Raw genomic sequence first — 23,364 nt, forward strand, 5'->3', positions numbered from 1 at the left:
CCAATGGCTGGGGATGATAAGAGTTCCTTTTAACATGTCAAGGGAACTGGTAGAGAAAGGCTAACTTATCCAGTCACTCTTCTGGCTTTTGGGATTTCTGGCCCCACACTTTCTGTCCTACGTGTTCGCATGCTACAAAGCCTGACTTGTTTCCACTACTCTGCAAGACAGTGAAGATACAAACTGCTTCCCAAAGAAATAGGAAATCATCCCCCAGAGACATGCTCAAAAGGCAGGCTCTGGGAAGGAAGCCCAGGTTGCTTTTTTCCCCCTTGAATGAAACTCTACCTTGTTATTCCTCTTCTAGGAACTCTGGCTTGTTGGCATTAAACCTGCTGACTCCACTGGACCAGACAGCTTTTTCTTTTCAGGGTTACATCCTTAGACTTATAAACAAACATACAGATGAACAGCTATGTCATGTCATAAGTGGAGCCAGGGGTCAGACTAGATGGCCCTGGGGATCCCTTCTGACTCGCTCTGTTTCTATGTTTCTATATATGTAGGACTACATGGTTAGCCTGCTTATTATTTTGAGGATGAGAGTCAAGAATGGGGTAAATATCTAGGGCAGCCTTCCTGGATCTGATGTGGTTCAGTTGTTTTGGATTATAACTCTTATCATCCAAGCAGGCATAACCTGTCCAGGGATAACGGGCATTGTATTCCAACACATCAGTTTGGAGAAGGCTGATTTAGGAACATGCAAGAGCCATTTGAGAAGAAAGCTCCCTTTCCTTCCCATTTTCCTGTAGCACACATTTCCCTGATCTTCTAAATCAATTTGGAGTGAACTCCTAGGAAATTAAAGAAGTTCTAAAGAGAGATTCTAAAGCAGGGTTGTAGAAGCTCAGCCCAGGGCCAAATCTGCCCTCCTAAGATTCCTATCTGGTGCCCCAGGGTTCCCCAGATGACCATGCCACCTTCCCTTGGCCCCACTCCTTTTACACTCTAAAGGAATTACCCAAGTGCCATCTGATAAAAGTCAAAATGCTAATTTGCAAGGCAATAATGACATAATGCTGTGCCGAAAGATAGGAAGCAAAGAAAATAGAGAAAAACATTTTACCTTTCTCTGAATCCAGGAAAAGCATGGAAAACAGAGCAGAGAGAGAAAGAGAGAGAGCGAGTTAGAGCGCATTCACACAGACAGCAGTTAAGGCCCGCTTTGCCTGCTTTCCTTAGCCAGGCACACTGCAACTACTCTGTTTCCATTCAGTCATTATTCTGGTTTAGATTCTGTTGTGCCCAAGTCTGTAAGTATTTTTGGAAACATATAATGAGGCCAACAGGTATCAGCTGAATTTAGAAAGGCAGGCAGCACACAAATACCAGCAGTGAAAGATACACTTAAAATATCTCACACAAATAAGGAAACAGTTGGCATAAGGAAAGCAGTTGGAACATGTGTCTACGAAAAGCCAATCACACCAGTGTTTGAGCTTAAGAAAAGTTGAGATTTAAAGAGACAACATAAAAATGGCTTTAGACTACAGCAGCATGAAAATTTAATCTTTATGAATATCTTACTCCCTTCATTTTAAAAAGGAAACTTTTGTAGTTGTCATCCATTTTTGTTAAATTTAGTTTTTGCATTGCACTGCATTTTTAAAAATAGTCTTTGGGTGATGAAATACAACATCTGGAGTGTTTATTTTTTAATTTTCTTTCATGCTCAGGATGAAAAATAGTGGCCATAACAGTTCATAACATTGGGAATGAATACACACAAAAGTTACAATAAGAAGGTTATTGTGCATCACAATTACAGTAAACAAATAAGGAAATATGCATATGTTTAAATATATTGAAGTGTGGTGGCCAAGACAAGGAAGTTAGTGAGTTTATGACGGAGCCAAAATTTGAACTAAGAACCCTTTGGCAAGCCATTATCTCCCAACCTAATCCTCTGTTTCAATTGGAGACAGTATCTTATAAGGCTGTCCTGAGAGAAGCCATAGGAAGTACTTAGAGCACATTTCAACACTATGTAATACTATGTATGCTAGATTATCTTATGCCATGACTTATTCAAGATGTTTGTGTGCCCTGTTACTACTGACTTTGCAGCAGCCTAATATCACTGAAGTCACATTCATAGTAATCAACTAATTTATACTACTGTTCTGAACACCCAGATGAAACTGATGTGGATTTGACTGAACAGATAGCCAAAGCATTTTATCAATCACTAAAGCTGATGCTAATAGTATTTAATAGTACTCTACCCATTTAAAAGCTTGTGACATGGAACTTTTTTCTCCAAAAGTTAATATATGTTAGTATCAAAACCTGGGTAGATACCTGTTAAGACAAACTCAACATTATTAACAGCAATATAGTTTAAGAAGAATACCCTGTTCATTCTTGAAGCAGCAGTTTATTCAGCTTCTGCTAGTAACGGGGAGTGGGGAGTGGGGAGAAATCATACACTTCCATCCTGGACGACTATAAGCCTTATGCAGCAAATCTTTCAAGAAAAGATGCATTACCATAAGGTCTAAAAGCATAAGTTACAACAGAAAAGACAGCTGATGTCAAAGCCAAATGGCATCTTTGCCATTTTGTCTGGCCTTCTATACAAACACAGCATAGACTGAGCCTTAAATACTATTCTCTTGCTTCACAGAGCCACAAAAAGATGAGAGAAAGGGAAAGGGAAAGGTTTATTGTTCCATGGACACTTTACAGCCTGATAAAACTGTTCAGAAATTTCAGCTGGTCCAGAATGCTGTGGCTACATTGCTGACCAGGGTCATTACAGTAGTTTCAGTACTTCTGACAGTAGCTTCATGGGATAAAAGTCTATTTTCAATGCTGGTCGTGACCTTAAACACTTATACCAAAAAAACAAAAAACAAAACCCTTCTCTCATATCACCACCTCTGATGGTGGCAGTCTTGAAAGAAGGGACTATCCAGTAGATCTTAAGGGCAGCTTCAGCCCAATGAGCCCACCTGATCCTTAATTTTTTGCAGACCCTTCTTCAGGGGACATCACCTGAAGAAGATGCGTTTGGTGGCAATACAAGAGAAGGGCTTTGAGGAGGCCTCTCCCAGGCTGTGGAAACTTCTCCCAAAAGTCTAGGCTTGCTTCCTCTCTGCTAGTCTTCTAGAAGAAGAAGGCCTTATGCATGTAAGTGGATCTGTGGGTTGGGCACTCTTTTTATTCTGTTACTATTTTGTTTTTATTGCATTTTAATGTGCTTTAATCTATTTATCCTAACAGTTTCCATGAAAATTTTATCATTTCTTGCACTCTGTTCAGTCATATTTGAAAGTACCGAGACACTTAATGATCCTAAGGAAATGTCCAACATTAATGATGACACTTTATTAGCATCTCCAACTTCTGAGAAAAACACTGCATCTATTTTTATGCTCCCTTTCCTTGAAATGTTTAGGGAAGCCTGGGAAATGTTGTATTATGAAAGCAAACCTAGACACAACCATGCCTTTTTAGAAAGAAATGAAGCACTGGCTAAATCAGGAGAACCATTTACATTGTCCTTTTAATGCTGAAGCCCTACAGATTCTTGGAACTACACATGGATCTTCCCAGGAGTGGCTAATTAACCTTTAGAAAAGCGGCAGTGCCCTTCTTCTGGTACTTCCAATGTTAAAATGCTCTATTTGTATTAGCTATAAGCCACAGCAGTTTCCAAAATGCATCAAATGTCCAACACGCAAATTGCACATGGGGGTTTATAATATATTACACAGCAGGCAAAAAAGAAAAATAAGTCAAAGAACGAAAACTTATGACTATCATTCTTTCCCTGGGCTTTGGGACCCTTCATCCTAACTCTATCTGCAGCCAAATAAATAGCAGACAGAGAATATAAATTATTGCTCTACCAAATTCCATGCCTCATTTTGTCAACTGGCAATGTTCCAAGACACAATTTAGATATGACTAATATATCTTGACAATTGCCTTTATAGATATTATTATGTCATAGCTATCTATCCACCCCTATAGACAGACACATAATTACAAGCAACACTATTTCTCTTTAAGTAGAATCTTCTGTTCCTGCTACATAACAGAAGAAAAAGCAACCTCCGCTTCAGGGGTGAATAGAAAGATGATCAGGCTTTACTGAAAGATTTCTGAGTGATTTGCAGAAGACCAACAATGGTTTCTGATGTACACTTGTTTAACAGCAGCAGCAGCAACAAATTTTTTCCCTCTAAATTAATCAGATGAAATAAAAAAGGCCTGGTGTAACCAGGAGTCACTTATGTATTAAAGCGAATGTGACCTCAATTCAGTTCTCATACTGAAAACAAATTCCTTGGCTCAGAATTTATTAATTTTAGTATTATTACTTTGCAATACACTGTCCTTTAATTCAAAGCATATGTCTTTTGCACCTGACTCGGGTGCTAGACACTCTACTGTAAACCAAAGGTAGACACTCTACTGAAAACCAACAAACCTGAAGACTTTCTCCCCCTGCTCTACTCCATTACTGAATGTTACCTGGATGTCCAACTGCAGACATTTTTGTTGTTGTTATGTATTGTTAAGTCATTTCTGACTTACAGTGATTCTAAGAATGAAAACTTTCTGTAAATTCCTATCCATGACAGCTCTATTCAGCTCTCCCAAGCTTAAGGCGATGGCTTACGTTATGGAGTCTATCTCCTATTTGGTCCTTCTTTTCATCTTCTACATTTGGTTTTCCCCAGCACAATAGTCTTTTCCAGGGAGTTTTGCCATCTCACGATGTGCCAAAACTATGACAGCTTCAGGGTTGTCATGTCTAGCTTGATTTTATCTCAAACCCACTTGTTCATCTCTCTGTTAGTCCAGGATCTTCTCAAAGTTCTCTTCCAGCACCGTGTTTTAAATGCATAAATTCACTTCATCAGGTTTCTTCACTGTTCAGCTTTCACACTCATACACAATTATCAAGAATATAACAGCACAGATAATTTTGGCCTTCGTCTCCAGTGAAACACCCTTACACTTAACGATCTTTTCTAGTTACTTCACTGCTGAGCTTCCCAGTCTAGTTTTCTTTTAATTTCTTGTTGCAGTCTCCCTTTGAATTGATAACTGAGTCAAGTTATTTAATGTATTTTACAATTTCAATACTTCACTGTAAAACAGTAAAGTTCTGAATGGCATACTTTTAACATACTTCTAACTTGCAAATACAGGCTATTACTTTCTGCCAGACAAGATCTTGAATCAGTAATTCCCCTTTTCTTCTTTGCTTAGGAACTTCTGTTATCTTTTTCTTAGGATATATACTGTGTGTGCTACTTGTGATCACTGAATAAACACACTCCTAGGAGTCTTTTCAATACATTATTAGTGGTATTAGCATACCTCCATGTTCTTTCATAATCAGTGGTAAGTAAAGAAGCACCCATCTCAGAAAAGTGCTGCCTTTATTAGAATTATTCTGAGTCCACATGATTGGAACTCCTGTCCAGAGCCTGCCCCTTAGTAAAATAGCAGTGGAGGCGACAGCGATGGCAAAACCACCACACACAACAGCTCTCTAAGTAGCCTTGACCTCAGGTCCTCAGTGTTCTGGTGATCCCTATCAGTCCCAGTGTCTCTCTTCCTTCGTGTCATGCCCACGCACGCATGGGTATCTGTCTGTGTTAATAGGAACTCAAGCTCAGACAACACAGAAGAGATTGTTATCGAATTTCAGCAAGTTCCAACAGCAGATCAAGACCAAGGGATGTTTGGGGAGATACAGGATGAGGGGTTGGTGCTGGAGCCTGACAAGAGGCCTAGTCTACCCTGTGGGAATGGGTGGAGCCAGAAGACAGGTCCAACCCATAGCAGGGGGTGAGGACAGGGAGCTCAGCAGCGTTTCTGACACAGGAATCCGTCCTCCTGAAGAGGTGGTGCTGGTTGCCAGCCAACAGTATGGAGGGGAGGTTCCACTAGGTGAGAAAGGGAAGAGTGAAGGCGGGTACAATTCCTGGTGCACTGCCTGCAGGAGCCAATGCCGGAAGGGCTGTAAGGAAGGTTGAGAATGAGGAATGTTAGAGAGGGCTCAACATTACACTCAGACACATTTTTGCTCAAATCACATTCTTGGTCTTTCCACAAGCTCTCAACATTTTGCTAAAACTATTCTCTGAAATTACTTGGTCCCTGGTCTACCAAAACATCCTGCACAAATGCTCACAGTGAGCTCCTCTATCCAGGCTTTCTGGAGGCTTGGCATGCTCATTTGCTGCATGGCAAGCTTGGCATCCTAGACTTGTTCATGGGCTCTTACTTGCCCACTGAAACCATCTGAGGCTGTAGAACCAAGGGGTCTGATACAGAGCATTTTCAATCTTTTTCTCACCAGAACATCTTGATCTGGCTATCTAGGTCTTTGGTTTCACTGAATTAGAGAGCTGCTCTCAGCCTTTTCTGAGACTTCCTGTTTTGTGGTAACAAGTGATTCTCTGCTCCTCAGTTCCACGTTCAGGATAAACCAGTAGGAATACACAGAAGTTAACTTTTCATTCTGCTCTAACTTCTAGAAATCTTTTTCTTATGAACTATAGCCTCCAATACCTTTTACCCACAGTCACTATCGCATGGTTGTATGAGTGCCCTTATATACCCGATTCATCTTGCCCTCCACTAGAGACAAATTGCTACATGTGCTCTTTTCTTCCCCAGTTTCACCATCCTCTTCCCCATACCTCTTTCTTTCTCCTTTCCATCTCCCATAAATATGTCTAGCCCAAACTTGTTCAACTTCCTCAAAACCACAATCTTGACCCATGACAGATGTCCACAACCTGACCTTGTGGGCCCAGGAGTCCTCAGGTGGGACACCAAGTAGACCTTTGAACTAATTTCCTCACAACTTAAACCCTATGTGTATGTCTATAGCCAATGCGGTGTAGTGGTTAGAGTGTTTGACTGGGGCTTGGGAAACCCAGGTTTTAGTCTCCACTGGGTCATGAAACTCATGCAATGACTTTGGCGCAGTTAATGACTCTCAGACTAACTTACCTCACAGATTTCCCTTGGTGAAGAGACAGGACTTTGGTATTTTCCATAGACCTTTCCTAGCTGAAGCAAACAATAACATCCAAATTTGACTGACGTACATAATTTATAAGCAGAATGTGGCTTTTCTTGGTGTAAAAATTAAGTTAGATTTGAAAGTGTATATAGCCCTGCATAGATTTTTCTGTCTATGCCTGCTTTTGCAACCTATGGCTGAAAGCACAAGCAGGAGTCAATCCCACTGAATTCAACAAGACTTACATTCTAATTAACATGTTTTGGATCCAGCTTGTAACACCAGTAGGTTTTGTAATCACTGAAATTGTTATGGTTCAGAATTCTCTTTCTCTTTGTGGAGTCCTACTCTTTTAACTCAAGAATTAAACCCGCATAAGATATAATGTCTACTGAACGGGTTTCTTTCACAGATGGATGATTCAAGCATGGCTTAATGTTCTCTGTGTTTTTCAAGAAATTCACCTCAAGGCTAAAGTCAAATTGCATATTTTATAGAAAGCAGAAAGAGGTGCTTCCAACTCTGCCTTGACTATAAATTAACCATGGCTTTTTCAAGAACTGTGCAAAAAATGCTATATAGTGTATCGTGTGGGAAATACTACAACTGAATACTTTTTTTAAGCCCTCAGATAAATAAAACCATCACCACCACTATTACATTTATATTCCACTTTTTTCCAAGATGGCTTTACATGGTTCTCATTCTCTCCATTTGATCCTCTATGACAACTCTATGAGGTAGGTTAGGTTGAGAGTCAGTGACTACCCTAAGCCACATTATTACATCACATTTATTATGTCCTGCCTTTCCCCCTCTTGTGGGGAACCTAAGACACCCTGCATGGTTGTCCCCCCCCCCCGTTTTAGCCTTACAACATCCCTGTAAAGTAGGTTAGACTGTGACTCAGTGACTGACCAAAACTTACCCAGTGAGCTTTATGGCCAAGTGAGGGCTAAAACCTGGATTGCCTGACTTCTAGTCCAACACTGCCACCACTAAACCAACCTGGTTCTTATACGGCTTCCATGTTATTTGCAATGAACATAGCAGGTTAATCATACGAAAAGGCTACAAAACATCATGCAAGCAAGATGGGCTTCTTCTTGCATTATAGTTGGAATACAGCTTACGGTCAGATGTATTCAACTACAAATTCCTTCCAATATTTGGTCAAAATATAAACATCCCACCCTTATCAAAAATTGTTTAATTAAATCAGCACATGGACTCATGGTACTTCCAGTTTTTCTGTTTTAAGCAAAGAGACCAAAGAAAGAGTAGAAAAACATGAGGGGACTATAAGTGGAAGATGACATTGTCTAGCTCCTCCATAAAATTTGGTGAATGAATCAGGGTGTGATAAAATCCTCATCTGGAAGCACCCTGGTATATTTCCCATTCTGTCCAATATAAATGGAAACTTTAAATTTGAAAAAGGATGGGAATAAATTCCAGCAAAATGAAATTAAAACCAACCATTTTAGTGTCACAATAGTTATTAAGGAGTAATTAAACATATGCATTATCTATACAGTAATCTATATCACACATTTTAAATATTGGTTTGGCCTTTCTCATTAAATCTTTCCCAGTTGCACTATTAAAATGGTTCCACTACTGGTGATCTATTTTGGATTATTGCTGAGCATGAATTGAATGCACAGCTTTTCAGACTGATTTGCATGTTCCACTTATAGAGCACAGGGATTAAGTTAGGAAAAGGAAAGTGCATTCCATTTCCAACTAAATAATTCACTATTCTTTTGCTTCCTAAGAAATGCTTCAGGGATGAATAATAAAAAAGCCCATCTTCCCCCAGTTGTTAAAATTATGTTAATGGTAAAGTAACCACTATAAATACGTAATTAGAGTTGTTGTTCTAAGATATGCAATTTGCTGTGCTTTTTATTGCACCACAGCAAAAACTCAGTAATGCATTATATTCTTTTATACTCTGAAAACAAATATATAGGCAGAGACAATAGGCAAAGCAAAGACATTCCCCCAACACATAACATAGACTAAATTTCAGAAGTGCTGAGTGATTAGAAAGAAAAAGAAAGGAAAAGATTGATGGGGTTTTTCTCTCTTTCTTCCCTCTCCAACATCTTAATGAGGATTCCTAGCTATCCATCAGTTAACAAATCAATAAACTCGACTTTGTTACACATTCTTCAACAGATACAAAAAGGTTTTGGAAAGCAGAGATTTCTCATAGAAACATATCATAAAACATTTCAATTATGAAAATTCATCTATCAAAGGAAAAGTGTTCTATTTACACATGTGCCCACATGCGAATCTAACACATACACTTTTTATTAACAGTTCTCTTATAAATACAAAATAAAAATACAATCATGCTATTTCTTCCTGTGAAAGGTTGAGTTGTCTGACATGTTTAACAAATTAGACACCAGATGTTCATGAATTTGGAAATGAGAACATATCATCTAATATGTAAGGGTAAAGATTGGTTTTATCCAAACAATTATATATGCCACAAGCACAAGTACTTGCATATTTTAACACCGTCTTCAGAAAGCAATTGCCAATTTGGTAATTACTGCATTTCCTGCCCATTGCACTCAGCACTGTGATTAAGAACAAATTACATCCAAGCTGTACAAGACTGCCAATTTCAGGAAGTCGATATAGGAGGCTACCAATGAAGCCAACAAACAGCAGGTATTTGGGTGCGCTGAACAGTGAACAATAAAAGCAGTTGAACAACAGATGGATCTCAACTGGCTCCAGTTCACTGGTTTACAGCCAGCTCCTGAAGGAAGAAAGAGCAATAAAGGCACAGGAACTGTACTTACAGTGCAACTCTCATTTGGTCATTACAGCTGCAACTCCTTCCCAAAGGTTAAGTGTCTTTCCTTGGGGTCCAAGCTGCAGATCAGATCTTTAAACTAATGAACCTCTGCTCTCAATACACGCTGCTAGAAAAGACAAAAGGCTATCTGGCCTGCTCAATGTGTGCATCTGTACAAGACAGGGAGGGGTTGTCCTTTAAGTTTAAGCTTCTTACCTTATTCCTTATTGCAGCAAGCAGGGATTACTTTTTTAATGCCAAGCACGTCAGGACCAGCCAGCCCCCAACTCTCTGTGCCCTGCCTGCCTCCCCACCTCCCACATTTGCACAGACATCCCACTGTGCAAAGGGCTCTTTCAATTCAGCCATATACTCCTACTTCAGCCACATGCATCAAATGCCCCTGGGGAGGAAGGGCAGCAGCTCATTCATTTTGTATCAAGTTGGACCAAATCCTGTCAGCTGCAACTCTCCTCAGCCAGATGCCCTCATTCTTTCGTCGCTCGGCAAGCCCAGCTGTGTGATGGGATACAGCTGCAAAGAAGAAGGGGGCGCCGTTCTCCCACAGTCATACAGCAATTCAGGCAAAGGAACGTCTTTACCCTCCCTCTGCTTTTAGTCACTTTTTATATTCAGAGCTTTTCAGGCTATGGAAATATCTCAGCTCCTCCTACCACCTTCCCCCTACCCTTTCCGAACAGATTGGTACTATTACAGACCATCCTTCTCTCCTATTGGCTGCCAAGATTAACTGTTATGCTTCCAGAACAGATATAAAAACTGTTCAGAAGGTATGATAGATAGACTGTCTTGCTCACTATGGCTCAATATGCTGATTGTGCAGGAAGACCAAGGTATCTGCTTTGGTGACTAGTAACCGTACCACCTGTTTTGTTAACGTTTTTAATGGTAAGCTACCTTGTGAGAGCTTGCCCGAAAGGACAGAAGAGAAACAAAGAAATAATAAAATAAAGTTATTCATTCAAATTGTTCCCTGTTTTTCTGAACACTCAGAAGTGACTTATAAAAAACCTAGGATAGCTTAAAGTGTATACCTGCATGATATAAAGAGAGATTTGAAATGAAACACTGTCACTAAAGTTTGCTTATAACAAGACAGGATTGTTTTGTGTAATGAGTGAAATGGCATGTCCACTGTTGGTTAGTGTTTAAGTAATTTAATGCACAGTCTTGAAAACAAAAGCACTTAAGGCTTAATCAGCAGGATGTATGGCAAGTGACAGACTATATTTAACATAAAGTGGCACAGACTGCTTGCAAATTTTAGCCCAGAAGCGCTATGTTTAGTTGCCAAGGGAGTGCTGCAAACAGCAGTGCTGCCTCAGCTACAGCCTATTATAGCCTTCCTAAGGCGTATTTACTTTTCTGACTTTTCCCATTGTCCTTATGCCAGGCTGTCCACTGGCATTCAGCAGTAAACAGATGACTGCCAAAGAGGCTGGGCCTCATACAGATACATTTCTTAGATGGGGAACAAAAGCAAAAGTAAAATGCATATTACTTATCGCACCAGCCTGTATTCTTAGTCACTACAACTGTAAAAGCTATCTAGGCTGTGTATAGAACATAGAAGGTGCTTGTGCTTAGAATAATGGCATTCTGGCTAAGTCATAAGCCATCCAACCATTCCATGCACTCTCCAAAACAATCCTGTGTTAACAGCTATACAAACCAGCCTATTTCTAGGTGAATCTTGTTAACGTTCAGATGCAATACTCATTTCAAATAGTTTGTCGATTTCTAAAATATTAGGCCTTTCTTTTAGTACGGTACTGAAAAAACGTTCAACTCATGAATGATTTACTATTGTTCAAAGCTAAAACTTAACAGCTGTCATATGAACAAACCGATTAGAAGTGTACCCAAAAAACCATATTTTCCTGGAGTTAAGAATTGGTCTAATTATTGTGTCCTATTTGAACCATTATTAAAAAGGCCTTTAGGGTTTAACAGAGGAAAAGGTATGGTGCTAAAAAAAAACTTTTAGGTTTCCATACTAGAACCTTATTTCTAAAACGTGAATGCGATATAAAGAAACAGTTTGCAATCATGGAAAATGCAATCGGACAAAACCAGAAGGGCCCCAGTTCAAGAATGCCTGTTGGCATTATAAGATATTGGTGTAGTCTGAGGTCCTTCATTTACTAAGAGTCCCATCATGCCTATATGAGTCTCATGCTAAGTAGAGCTTTTGTTTCCATTGTAAGCTTCATTTGCATTACATAGACTAAGTGCCACAGTCTGTTGTTACAGTTGGCTCTAGAAATGCCCCTAAAGCACTTCCCCTATCTTGAATCTCCTCCAATGGTTCTATAAGCAGACTAGTTAGCATTCACCCTGTGTTTCTTCCCTTAAGCCAGTAAACAAGGGTGACATGTGATGAACATACTAATTTTAACTCTCAAATGAGCTGAACAATGAAATCACTTTCTCAAGAAGAAGGCCATTTCTTGAAGAGCTTAAGCGGCCAGGCTTCTACACAGCCATCAGTGACCAACCGGCATTCCCCTTTGACCTGTATGGCCTATACAGACACTTGCAATAACCTGTTCCTGGGCTGGAAAAGCAAATGCACATGGCCCATATTCATGTATATAAGGTAATGTAATTTAGGTAACTTAGGTTTCCATGTAAAAAGCATTTTTATCAACAAAAACCAGAGGAATTTCATGTACGCTCTTTCCAAATGGATATTTGTATGGAGTATTCATGTTGTATTATGAAAGTAGTCCAGAATGTACACCTCACAGAAACAGTGGCCTGGTTCACACATCATGAAGAAATCCTTCTCAGTTTCCACTGTTTGTGGTTTTTTTGCACTGATGTGGCTGAAAAACAACCAGGCTTATCATGGTAACTCTTCTCCTGTCCATCCCTCTCAGTCTTCCAGGCAGTATCCCAGGATGAGGCTCCTCATCAGTCAACTTCAGCTCTATTCAGCAGTCTCAGTTGCATACAGGGCACATGCCCTGAAGCATGGCAAAGAGGATAAGGAGCTGGTGAGGCTCACTCCCTTCTTGCTCTAGAAGAGACTGTTTGAGCCTGATCCACACTCAGGCAAAATGGGGTAGCAATCAGCTGGGCAGTGAAACTCCTTGGACCACTCCTCATGAGCCAGTGGCATTGGCGAGAATCCACTGAGCAATGCTGCAGAAAGGAGCAGTGCCACTCAACTGATTCTTCCTCTGTTCCTTTAAAGATGCTAGAGTGAAAGAGCCAGCACCAGGGCCAAGAAGCAGCTGGGCAGTCTTGGCAACAGTGCCCAGGTAGAGACAGCGTACAGCAGTGGATTCCCCCATGTAGCCCCTCTTGCATGAGAAGCAAGACAAGAAGCGGCTGGGTCGCAACGTCCATTTGGAGGCTGCACACCCAATGGAATCCCCAGTTGGCCCCCTTTCTCACTCTGGATCATCCCCAAGCTAATGCCCACCAGGCAGGTGTTGGCTTGAGAACATCTTTTTGCCAGCTAGAGTAAGAAAGGAGGGATCAGTGCTATCTCTCCCTCATCATTCCTTCCCTGTGGGTTCTCACAATGCTTGCTCATGTCAGAGCAGCAACATGGAAGATTGTGTTGTGATGCACAGCCCCACACTAAGCAGAGTCACCCAGAGGTTTTTTGCCACTCTTGATCAAAAATATTTAGAACAGGAGGAAGGAGGAGTAGGTGCAGCAGCTGTCAGTGGTGCTGTCTGATTAGCTGCTGGGCAAGAGTGGCAATGGGCAGCTCTTGCTAAGTGGCTGTATTGTTCTGGCTTCTGTATTGTGATGAACTGGGTTTTCCAGTTTGGATGACACAACAAGCAATTATGGCAATCATAGTGCAAACCATAGTTCCTGTGCATAATTTCTTATAATCAAATGCACCATGCTGAAATACAACAGGATTTGTATGGCATGACAGACAATCAAAGGTAATAACCACAACTGCTTGTCAAATTGTGTGAACCCATCCATTATCTTCTGCTTGGGTAAATCTCAAACTATGTCCATGGCTATTGACTAGAGCTGAAATTCAAATCTGAGTGAAGCCCATGGCCTCACAGACTTTAAAGCAACATTCCTCATGGTTGGGTGGGATTTATAGTCCGACACACTGGAAGTGCACCAATTTGGAGAAGGCTGTTTCAGAGTGTGTGGCCTAGATACACAGTACTCTTGGATAACTTTCATATAAAAGGACAGATTTAACAGAAGTCTGTTAAACAACCATGAGTTTAAATATTTGGTAAAATTTTTCACTGCATGAACAAAAAAAGCAAGCTTCAACAGAAACTGTAAAGTATTTCTTATGCCTACGGAACATTTAAAACTATTATGCATTGGAATTCCACTCAATGCAAGCTGTTTCTGCCTAGTTTTTCCCATCATCCTTGTACCACTTCTCAGGACTTTTCTGAGGGTCTCTTAATTTCTGGAAAAGCTTGGGTGAAGTTGCAGAAGGTGGGAGAGAAAAAGCCTGATTGTGAAGTTTGTGCAACTTATTCTTGTTTACACAAACTCCAGATCCAAGGCATTGACGGTAAAGGGATGGGGAAATCTTATTTTAAATCCCAAGGATAAGTTTGGTGGACTCAGCCTGCTGCACCACTTGCCTTCCATCGCTTTTGTTTCTTTTCTGTTCCTTGTCTAATTAAGCCCCCCTGTTCAATTGAGCACGTAAACACTGAAATCCACAAAACTGAGATAAAAGGAACCTTTGTTGCAACAAAGGGAATCATTCACAATGATTGTATCTGACTGCTGGATTACCAGGAACATTTCAGCACTGAATGTTGACCTTCTGCCAAGTAGTTCAAAACACTGCGCTTCTTCTATGGCATTTTTTATGCTTTAAAAACAAATTAAGGCACAAACGGCTTAATCCTTTTGATTAGCTATCACAGGCCTTCTGCTATCAGAGTTTGTCTCTGTTACATTTGCAACTGAAGCAGCAGTAAGTGCCATTTTTTTCCTGCTTCCACTGGCTCATCTACTCAATGTCATAGCCCAGGATGATCCAACATTTTGTACTTCAAGGGCTGCATGAGGACTTCGACAGGGACCCCAGGCCACACACTGAATTACATTTTCATATTGAAAATTAAAGTGTTTGCAATATATTTAATATACACAATATGTTTAATTAACCATTAAATGAGGGAGAAAACTAATATGAGGTCTCAGAGTTGGCTTTTCTCTGCAAGTTCAAAGAAGAAGCAAAACCGTCTTCGTACCAGAAAACAGGAAGGAAGAAATGAGGGGAAAAAACTGATACGACTGAGTTCTCAGAGTTGGTCTTTCTTTGTGAGTTCCAGCTACCCCACAGAACTCGGGCAGTTCCTTCTTCAACCACAGCCCAAGTGCAATGACTGCTCCTCTGGGATGGCCCGCCCCTTTCTTCCACATTTCTGCCACCAAGTGACCCCTTGGCCCCTCCTTTCTTCTTGGAATTGGCACCCTGAGCCTTTTGCACCAGTCTGATGAACTCTCCCCAGCATGACTCCTGATCATCAGCTGGGGCAGTGCAGGGCATGCTGGGGTGAGGTGTCCTAATGCTGCTGCAATCATGTCCGTGCCATTTCTGGGATCAAGACTGGGGGCTCCAAATGGCAAGAGGGCCTCGGGGGCTGCAAGTGGTCCATGGGCCAAGTGTTGGACCACCCCATCATAGCCCATGAGGTCAAAGAGATCAGCTGGCTGCTTTGAGGCAATGGGAAGACCTTTAATTCTGCAATCTACTTTGATTACATTTTTGACATTACAGTTATTTGAAGATACTTGGTATAAACTTATTTTTGGAGTTTTTGCTGGAGAATAATAGATTTTATTAAGTGCTTATAAAGTACAGAAAAAAATGAATGTGTGAGTGTGTGCATGGGTTGTAGGAATGGTTGGACTGGTCTATTTCTAGTCCATGTCACTTTCGCATGTAATAATTGTTAAATCCATTCTGTTCTGTTTCTACACTGATGTGTGATTCTGCAGCCCCTTGTCCAAACTGTGTGACAACTCATTTTTATATGGATTTTGGTATATTTTTGAAAAATTTGGGAAAGTAAAAAAAAGGACAACTTGCATTCAGATCTGTGTATTATACCAGGAAGTGAAAGTTGGGTTGGTTCTCTTAAGGATGGAAACCAAACAGGAACATGTGCAATTGGGGAGAACCTTCTAATGTTATCTTGTCACATTTAATTTGATGGGCAATTTTGATGAAACTGTGCTCTAACTGAGGATTAAACCCACCTTCTTTATTAATAACAAGTGAAGTGAACTTACGTTGAAAAATAGCATGGAGGGCTACTAATGAACCATTACGATTGTGTGGTCAAAAAGAAGTTAGTTAAAGCATGCATTAGGTAGTATTAGCACTAATACATGATCTTGACTCTCTTATTAAATCTCAGTAAGTAATCTTATTCTAAAAAGACTGGCCATGATTGCTGTATGGGATGTTTACCTACAAAGGCAGCATACCTCCTGAATCTCAAAGGGGAAGGAAAACAGAGGAAAAACAGGGGAAGAAAAACAGGAAATGGTTGTTGCATTCTTGCTTTTCTTACTTGCCTTCTCCAGGCATCTTGGCTGATCATTGCTGGAATGAATGAATGAATGAACTAAGGAACAAGGAGGACTCAATGGAACCTTTCCCTGATCCCCAGGTGCTTTTCTTTTGCTGATAATGTATTTTAACAAGGGGGAAGAAGCCTGGCTCTGTAAAATAAATAATGTAAGATAAAATTGATGGAGCTCTGTAACAGTTTTGTTCACCCAACCCAAATTGTTCTTCAGGTCATATACTGTTTACTGTAAACAGTCAGATAACTATATGTGTTTTTAGGGAACTTGATTACGATATGCAAGACTTATGATATTTCATTAGGCAATACTGTTTAGGAGATATTATACACACCAATTTCTCAGGCTCATTACAACTTAACAACATTATTCATGCATGACTCAATGAATTAATTTTTTATCATCCTACTACTAATACATCAGCTTTAAGCACTTGGAATGCAGAGAAATTAAAATTAAAATTAGTGTTTAAGTACACAGACACTCCTCACAACATATTTAGTCATCAAACATACTTCAGAAAAGAGATTTGCTTCTATTGCCAGAGGGTAAATCACACTTAGTACCATTAGGGATGGGTAGTCCCTCTTGTCAGTAGCCGCTCAGCTACTGCAGCTACCAGCCAGCAGCTTTCATGTTTTAATATTATGCTTATATTTTCATTGTTGTATTTATTAATTGTTATTTCACTGGTTTTCTTATGCTTTTGTGTAAATCATGTGGAGAACATTTATGTACAAATAATAATAATAAATAAATAAATAAATAAATAAATAATCCCCATATTGCAGATGCAGGGATGAGTCTGACAAGATCCAAACTTAAGACTTCCAGATTTTTGAGTATTATCATGGCTGTAAAGATGCCCCATGAATGTTGGGAGCAGTGCCTTTTTCACACATACCTGACCACACAGTAGGAGAGATTTAGTAACTTAAAAACCTTAGCTTTGTGATTCAGTGTCCAAACCATGTCTTCCGTTGAGTGCTTGAGTGCAGCAAAACATATTCATTAGGATATGAAACAGTTACCAGAAGACCACAAGTCAGATCCCAATTTGAAGCAGGAACCCACTGTGAAACATCCACTCAGTTTAGGAGTCCATCCCACTCCTAGTTTTCCCATAGGTAAGTTCATTTGTGGGGAATTTTTATTCTCAGTCCTTCAGTGTCTCCCTCACAGCAGAGAAGGTATCAAGAGGCCTATTAGGACTGAAACACCAAATCGTTCATTTTGAGGCCCAAATCACTGACACCATTTGCCCTATCAATCTGCCTCCATGAGTAGTGTTAAGAAATGGCCTAGGTATGGCCACTGAATCTTTTGAGCAGTGTACCGGATCTTTAATCTGTTTTGTCCCCATGTGATATCAGTAGCCCTACAGTGTCTAAGAGACCTTAAAACTCACTCTTCAAACTAGAGGGAAGACTGTCACCTTCTCTTTTACAGTCTGCTCAGTATTGCTATTTGGTCTGGATTGCAATATTGCCTAACAGCACCACACTCACCTGATCTTCTCAAAGTCTGCAGGGACCTGCCAAGCCAATTGCTACTGGGCAATGGCACTTGTGTCCTGGACCATGGGAGGAAGCTAGTCCCAACAAGAGGAAGAGCAGGCACATTGGCCCCTTACTTATCAAATGGAGCACCAGAAGCCTTCCTCACTTGCTGCTTCCTGAAAGCTGAACCAGGTCTCTTACTGTGGTGGAAAATAGTACTGGCTTTTTGCTTGTAAAAAGGGTTTGGATGAGCAGAACTGTCTGTATAACCTACAACTGGAGTACCTTGGATCTGTAGTCATCCTCCTGGAGCATGGCTGGGCTTTTTTGCATGATCCACGTGGCCAGATCCTGGTGGGTACATGCTGCTCACTGGGGTTTGCACTAGGCTAGTGAGAAGCAGTACATGTGGGAGGAGAGTGGGACCTTCTTGCTCTTTTGTTTGAAAACGCTACAATGCCTTCTAGCAACTTAAAGACCCACAAACTTACTGTAGCACAATAAGCTTCCATAAGCAGAATTTTATTGTACTAAAAGTTATTCTAAAAGATGATGCTTTACATGTAACTGGAGAAAAGCTGCAGTTGTACAGGGATCTTGGTGATCCCTGTCACATATGATTGCCTAGATTAGCTGACATTTTGCCCACACATGCTTTGCCTCCTGCTCTATTTTCAATCTCTCCACCTGAGGGTTTTTTTTCCTTTTTTTTAAATCAGTTGCCCTCCTTTCCTCTGTCCATAATCTCTCTTTACAAATATGAGTGTCCTTAGGAGACATGGTTCTTTAAAGACACAAACACAGAGCCTTTGGCAAGTGTCTCACACAACTGATTTGAGACATCATTAAATGCAACAAATTATTCATTATTTAGAGTATAATTATTATTGTATTTTTCACTCCAGGGACAGAGGAGCTGTACTTGTAAGATTTTGTGCTTCAGGTGCCAAAACAATTTAACTGGCTTTAAGCGCTATATGAACCAACACTGGGGTTCTGAGAGGGAAGCCATTTACTGTTCTGCCTCAGGCCACAAAATGTTTCAGGAGCCAGCCCTGGACAGGATGACAGAGAACTGGAGCTGGAAATGGGAACTGAGATTGTGCTGGAAATTATGTGGGGTAGGGAAACAATTGTGAATCAGAGAGATATGTGGATGGGGAAATATATTCAGGATTAAATTTCTCATTAAGATTAAAGCATTTTCAGGATCAAATTTACTATGTAATCCTAAACATGTTTATTGAAAAATGATTGTGTTTAATAGGATTTACTCCCAGGTAAATGTACACGTGCTCAGGGTTGCAGCTTGCTTTATCCACCTTAAAGATAGCGCAAATATATGGAGAAACCTGGGAACTGATGTAATTTGGTAATTAAAAAAAGACAATGAAAAACAAGGGAGCTGTGCTGGCCCATGACAAATTAGAAACAAAACACCAATCCACAGTTGGGCAATATTTTTTCTAGGAACTTTGGTTGGTTTTAATAAAAGTATTACCGGAAAATAAGAAGAAAATCAGGAAAGCCTACAGTGGACTATGACCTAGTTTTAAAATGCACAAGAAGCAAAAGATAGGGGAAAGGAGGAGTGCACAGATTAATGCACACATGACATCTATTTTGGGGAATGCAAATTTCCCACTTATACTCAAAGCCCAGAAGAGAAAAATGGAGCATGTAGTGGGGATCTTAGCTCAGTCAGGAAAATTCTCAATCATTTCTTAACTAATATCCACTCCCTACTTTTAACTTCTGAATTATTATCCTGTATATAGAGAAGCAGAAAAGAAAATGTGAGGAAGTGGGATATTTAATAAGCATTAATTGAATGCTTATTAATTGCAATCAATTGAAGTATACATCTATGCCTGTAAACTTCCATGGCTTGTTATAGGGCTACTGGAGTGTTGTTTTCCCCTACAACATGACTTGCCATCCAGGTTCAGGCAATGCAACAAGCTGCACCCAAGAGGTGATTATGCAAATTCCATCCTGAAGGTGCCACAATTTAAATAAATCACCATACTGAAACACACTATAGTGGCTTATTTTGATTCTGTGAAACATGCCAGTGTCTTTATGGCAGAATTAAGAAAAATCAAGTTTTACAGTTTAAGTCAGCAAAACACTTCAGTAAGTCATGAAGTATATTCTTGCTATGCTGCTATATTAAAAAGATGCTAATTCTAGCGTTCAAGATAATGGTATAGCATGTGCTAAGAGAATTATTAATTTCACAGAAGGCTTTTCTGCCTGAGGTACACTAGCAGTCATACCCTTAGATTAAACTTTCATCAGCAGGCCTCTGTTTTTCATCAATCTTTCATTAGCATATGACTTAGGAAATCATCTAATCACATGCCATTAAAAGAGTCTTCATCTTCCAAAGAGAAAACCAACCAAATAAGTTACGACATAGGAAAAAGTCTGATAAAAAATAAAAAGACCTCAAGGTAACAATGACTTTCAAATGTCTGAGTATTCAAGAGGTAGGAGTATCAGTCATAACAATTATTGTATACCTGACAATGAAAATAAAAGGGCCATGTGAGATTTTGAAAGCTGCTCTTTGCTGTTCAAGCAGCAGGCAGGGAAAAGATTAAACATGCCCTTCCCACCCACTATTTCTCTGATGCAAATTGTTCCCTTCTATCCTGCCATGTTGCAGCTGTTTACTTGAATCTCTGATTCCCAGACTTAGATCTGCTGCCAAACTTGTTCCTCATCCTCAAATATATACCTTGACTGAAAGAGATGTGATACAACCATATCCATGTAATATTGGAAGATGCTTGAAATTAATGGAAAAGGAAAAGTGGGGAAATCGAAGATGTTTTGCCCTACATTTCCCACAATCCCTTATCACTGGCTACGATGGCAAGACCTGATAGGAGCTGTACGCCCAAACAGTAAAGTGGAATAATTATATTTCTCCTATAGGCCAATGAAATAATATAATTATATTTCTTCTATAGGTCAATGAGAACATGCCTATGTGTATTTCCCCAGTGAGGGTACTCCATAGTCATAAGCTAACACAGACATGGCCTGACATTGATACTCATTCTCTTCTCTGCTAAACCAAAGAGCAGGATCTGAGCTGCCAATCAGAAAGGCTTCAGAAAGTTGCAGGTGGCCCCGATGGTCCCAGACCATTAAGCAGCAGTGGCTCCTTGTGCACTCTAGGCACTGTTTCTTCATTGCTTTCCCCTACATTGCTTTCCCCTTTTGCCTTCACCAACCATAGTTTGTTTAAAGCAGCTTGCAGCTGCTGCACTAGTTCAGGTTCCCCTTCTGGCAAGACAGCAGCTTCAGATTCATAACTGGGCATGTGTGAACTCCCCCACATGTACAAAGTCTTCCTGGCACTCCAGAGCCTTCACCTGGAGCAAAAAGCCTTCAGAGTCCAGGCAGCGTTAGCACCAATCTTTGGAGGGGAAGTGCTGGAAAAAAAATAGTTCAGTCTAAACTGGCCAGTAAGAAGCAAAACATTCCCTCTGAAAGGAATAGGGTGAGTGATCCTACCTGCCTGCCTTTTTCAGAGGAACGGAGAAGAGAGGGAGCAGCTGCAGTTCCAGATCCAGGGATAGGCTGCTCTTTAACCTTTGAAGGATTTTTGTAAGAATATGTATATGTGGGTATGTATGTAAACTCACCATGGACTATTGTTTTGCCCTGGGTATGTGTAAATTGTGCTTATGGTGTGGGGTTTGAATGTCTGTGCATGTGCTTCACAGTCTGCTCTTCTGTGTGTCTCTGGGAACACCAAGCCATTTTAATTATTATCATGATCATTGCTATCACAGCAATGTACAGGGGGGAAGGTGCATTTTTTGCAAAGGTTTCCCGCTGGCTTCCCAAGGGATGTACATCATCGTTACTACTGCTTGGCCTTTCCCAAGGGATGACCCTTTATTTTGAGCATTGTCATCTATAATTCTTATGAGAATAATATAAATTATTGTACTGTACTGCTTTTATTTATTTATTGCATTTGAGTAGGACTGTCTTCTCATTCTGTAGTAAGCACTGATTACTGTTGGGGATTCAAAATGGCTCCATCTCTTGTGATCCCTTGTTCTGACTTTTCACAACCCTATGTCTCCCAACCTGCCCTCCACCCTACCACTCAGACTGAACACCAGCCTTCCCTGCCATTATGTATTTTAAAGGCCAATACAGCATCTTAAATTGGGCCGAGAAAGAAACAGGGAACCATTGTAATTCATGCACTAGATGCAATTTAATCTAGTTCTACAAGCATTCTGATTAGTACATTCTGTAAGACTGGAAGTTACTGGACCATATTTTACTCATGAAGACTGACCTGAAGCTTGTATAGAAGGAAAGCATGTGTCACTAGGGCAAGATCAACCTTCAATGATTATGCCCACTGAAGGCGATTCAGATAGAGCTGATTAAAAACACAAACCTCTCCTAGTCTCTAATGCCACATGTCACTCCATAGATAACTCTGAGTTCAGTGCCTTAAATGTGCCTTGCCATTTAAGGGCAGTGTGACCCCATTTAGGAGGAGTAGTACACCTCTGTTAGGATCAGCGAATTTCTTGATTCACACATTTCTTTGGGGTATGTTTCAACATGTCTATCCTGAATTAAATCCTAAAAATGCCTCCAAACCTCTTTAGGCTTCCACCAACCCCTCTGAAATAGAACATGGAAAAGAGGGTGGAACAGCACAGATGACTTTCCCCAGTGATACCATGTACATGTTGAAAAGCATGGTAGACAGGACGGAACCTTGAGGCAACACAAAGGCCAGAGAAATCCCAAAACATCATTCTGGCTTCTACCATCCAGAAATGACCAGATCCACTGGAGGCTTTGCAGCAACACAACCCCATCCCATGTCCCAAAGAGACAGTGCAGGAGAATACCATGGTGGATGGGGCTGCGAGCAGATAAACTGCAAGTGAATGCTCCTAATCTCCTTCCTGTGGCCACAGTGGGAGGGAAAAAGGAAGTGGGGAGTTACAAGACCAAAGCTCATGCATGTAATTATATACCATAATTTCCTGTTTCAGTCAAATGCAACAAATTCAAGGTGTTGGTAATGACCTATAAAGCCCTAAACGGCTTGGGTCCTGGTTACCTGAAGGAGCGCTTACATCCATATTTGCCCAGTCGCCCCCTGAGATCGGTGGGAGAGGCCCTTCTCCGGGAGCCCTCTGTGAGAGAAATTAGGAGGGTGGCTACTCGGAGAAGGGCTTTCTCAGCGGTGGCGCCTAACTTATGGAATGCGCTCCCCAGAGAGGTCCGCCTGGCGCCGTCGTTATTTGTTTTTCGGCGCCAGGCTAAGACCTTTTTATTTAAGCAACATTTTAAATGCTAAATATAATTGAATTTTATCTGGCCAGGGCGGCTTATTTTATAATGTGTGTTTTAATTAAGATTATTTTATATGGATTTTAACTTGTTTTATCTATGTTGTAAGCCGCCCC

General features: G+C 40.5%; 1 protein-coding gene across 12 annotated transcripts in view; it reads right to left on the reverse strand.

The window, feature by feature from the left end:
- Positions 1-23,364, reverse strand: part of APBB2 (amyloid beta precursor protein binding family B member 2) — a 174,951-nt gene that overhangs the window by 19,551 nt on the left and 132,036 nt on the right. For 5 of the 12 annotated variants that reach the window (XM_044417639.1, XM_044417637.1, XM_044417638.1 and 2 more), the window contains exon 10: positions 1,070-1,075. The exons of the other annotated variants lie outside the window; for them this stretch is intronic. In XM_044417639.1, the coding sequence (XP_044273574.1) occupies positions 1,070-1,075 (6 nt within the window). The remainder of the gene's footprint in view (positions 1-1,069; positions 1,076-23,364) is intronic. 12 annotated transcript variants of the gene reach the window in all.

The sequence above is a fragment of the Varanus komodoensis genome, unplaced genomic scaffold (genome assembly GCF_004798865.1).
Source record: "Varanus komodoensis strain SLA01 unplaced genomic scaffold, ASM479886v1 scaffold9, whole genome shotgun sequence".
NCBI lineage: Eukaryota > Metazoa > Chordata > Lepidosauria > Squamata > Varanidae > Varanus > Varanus komodoensis.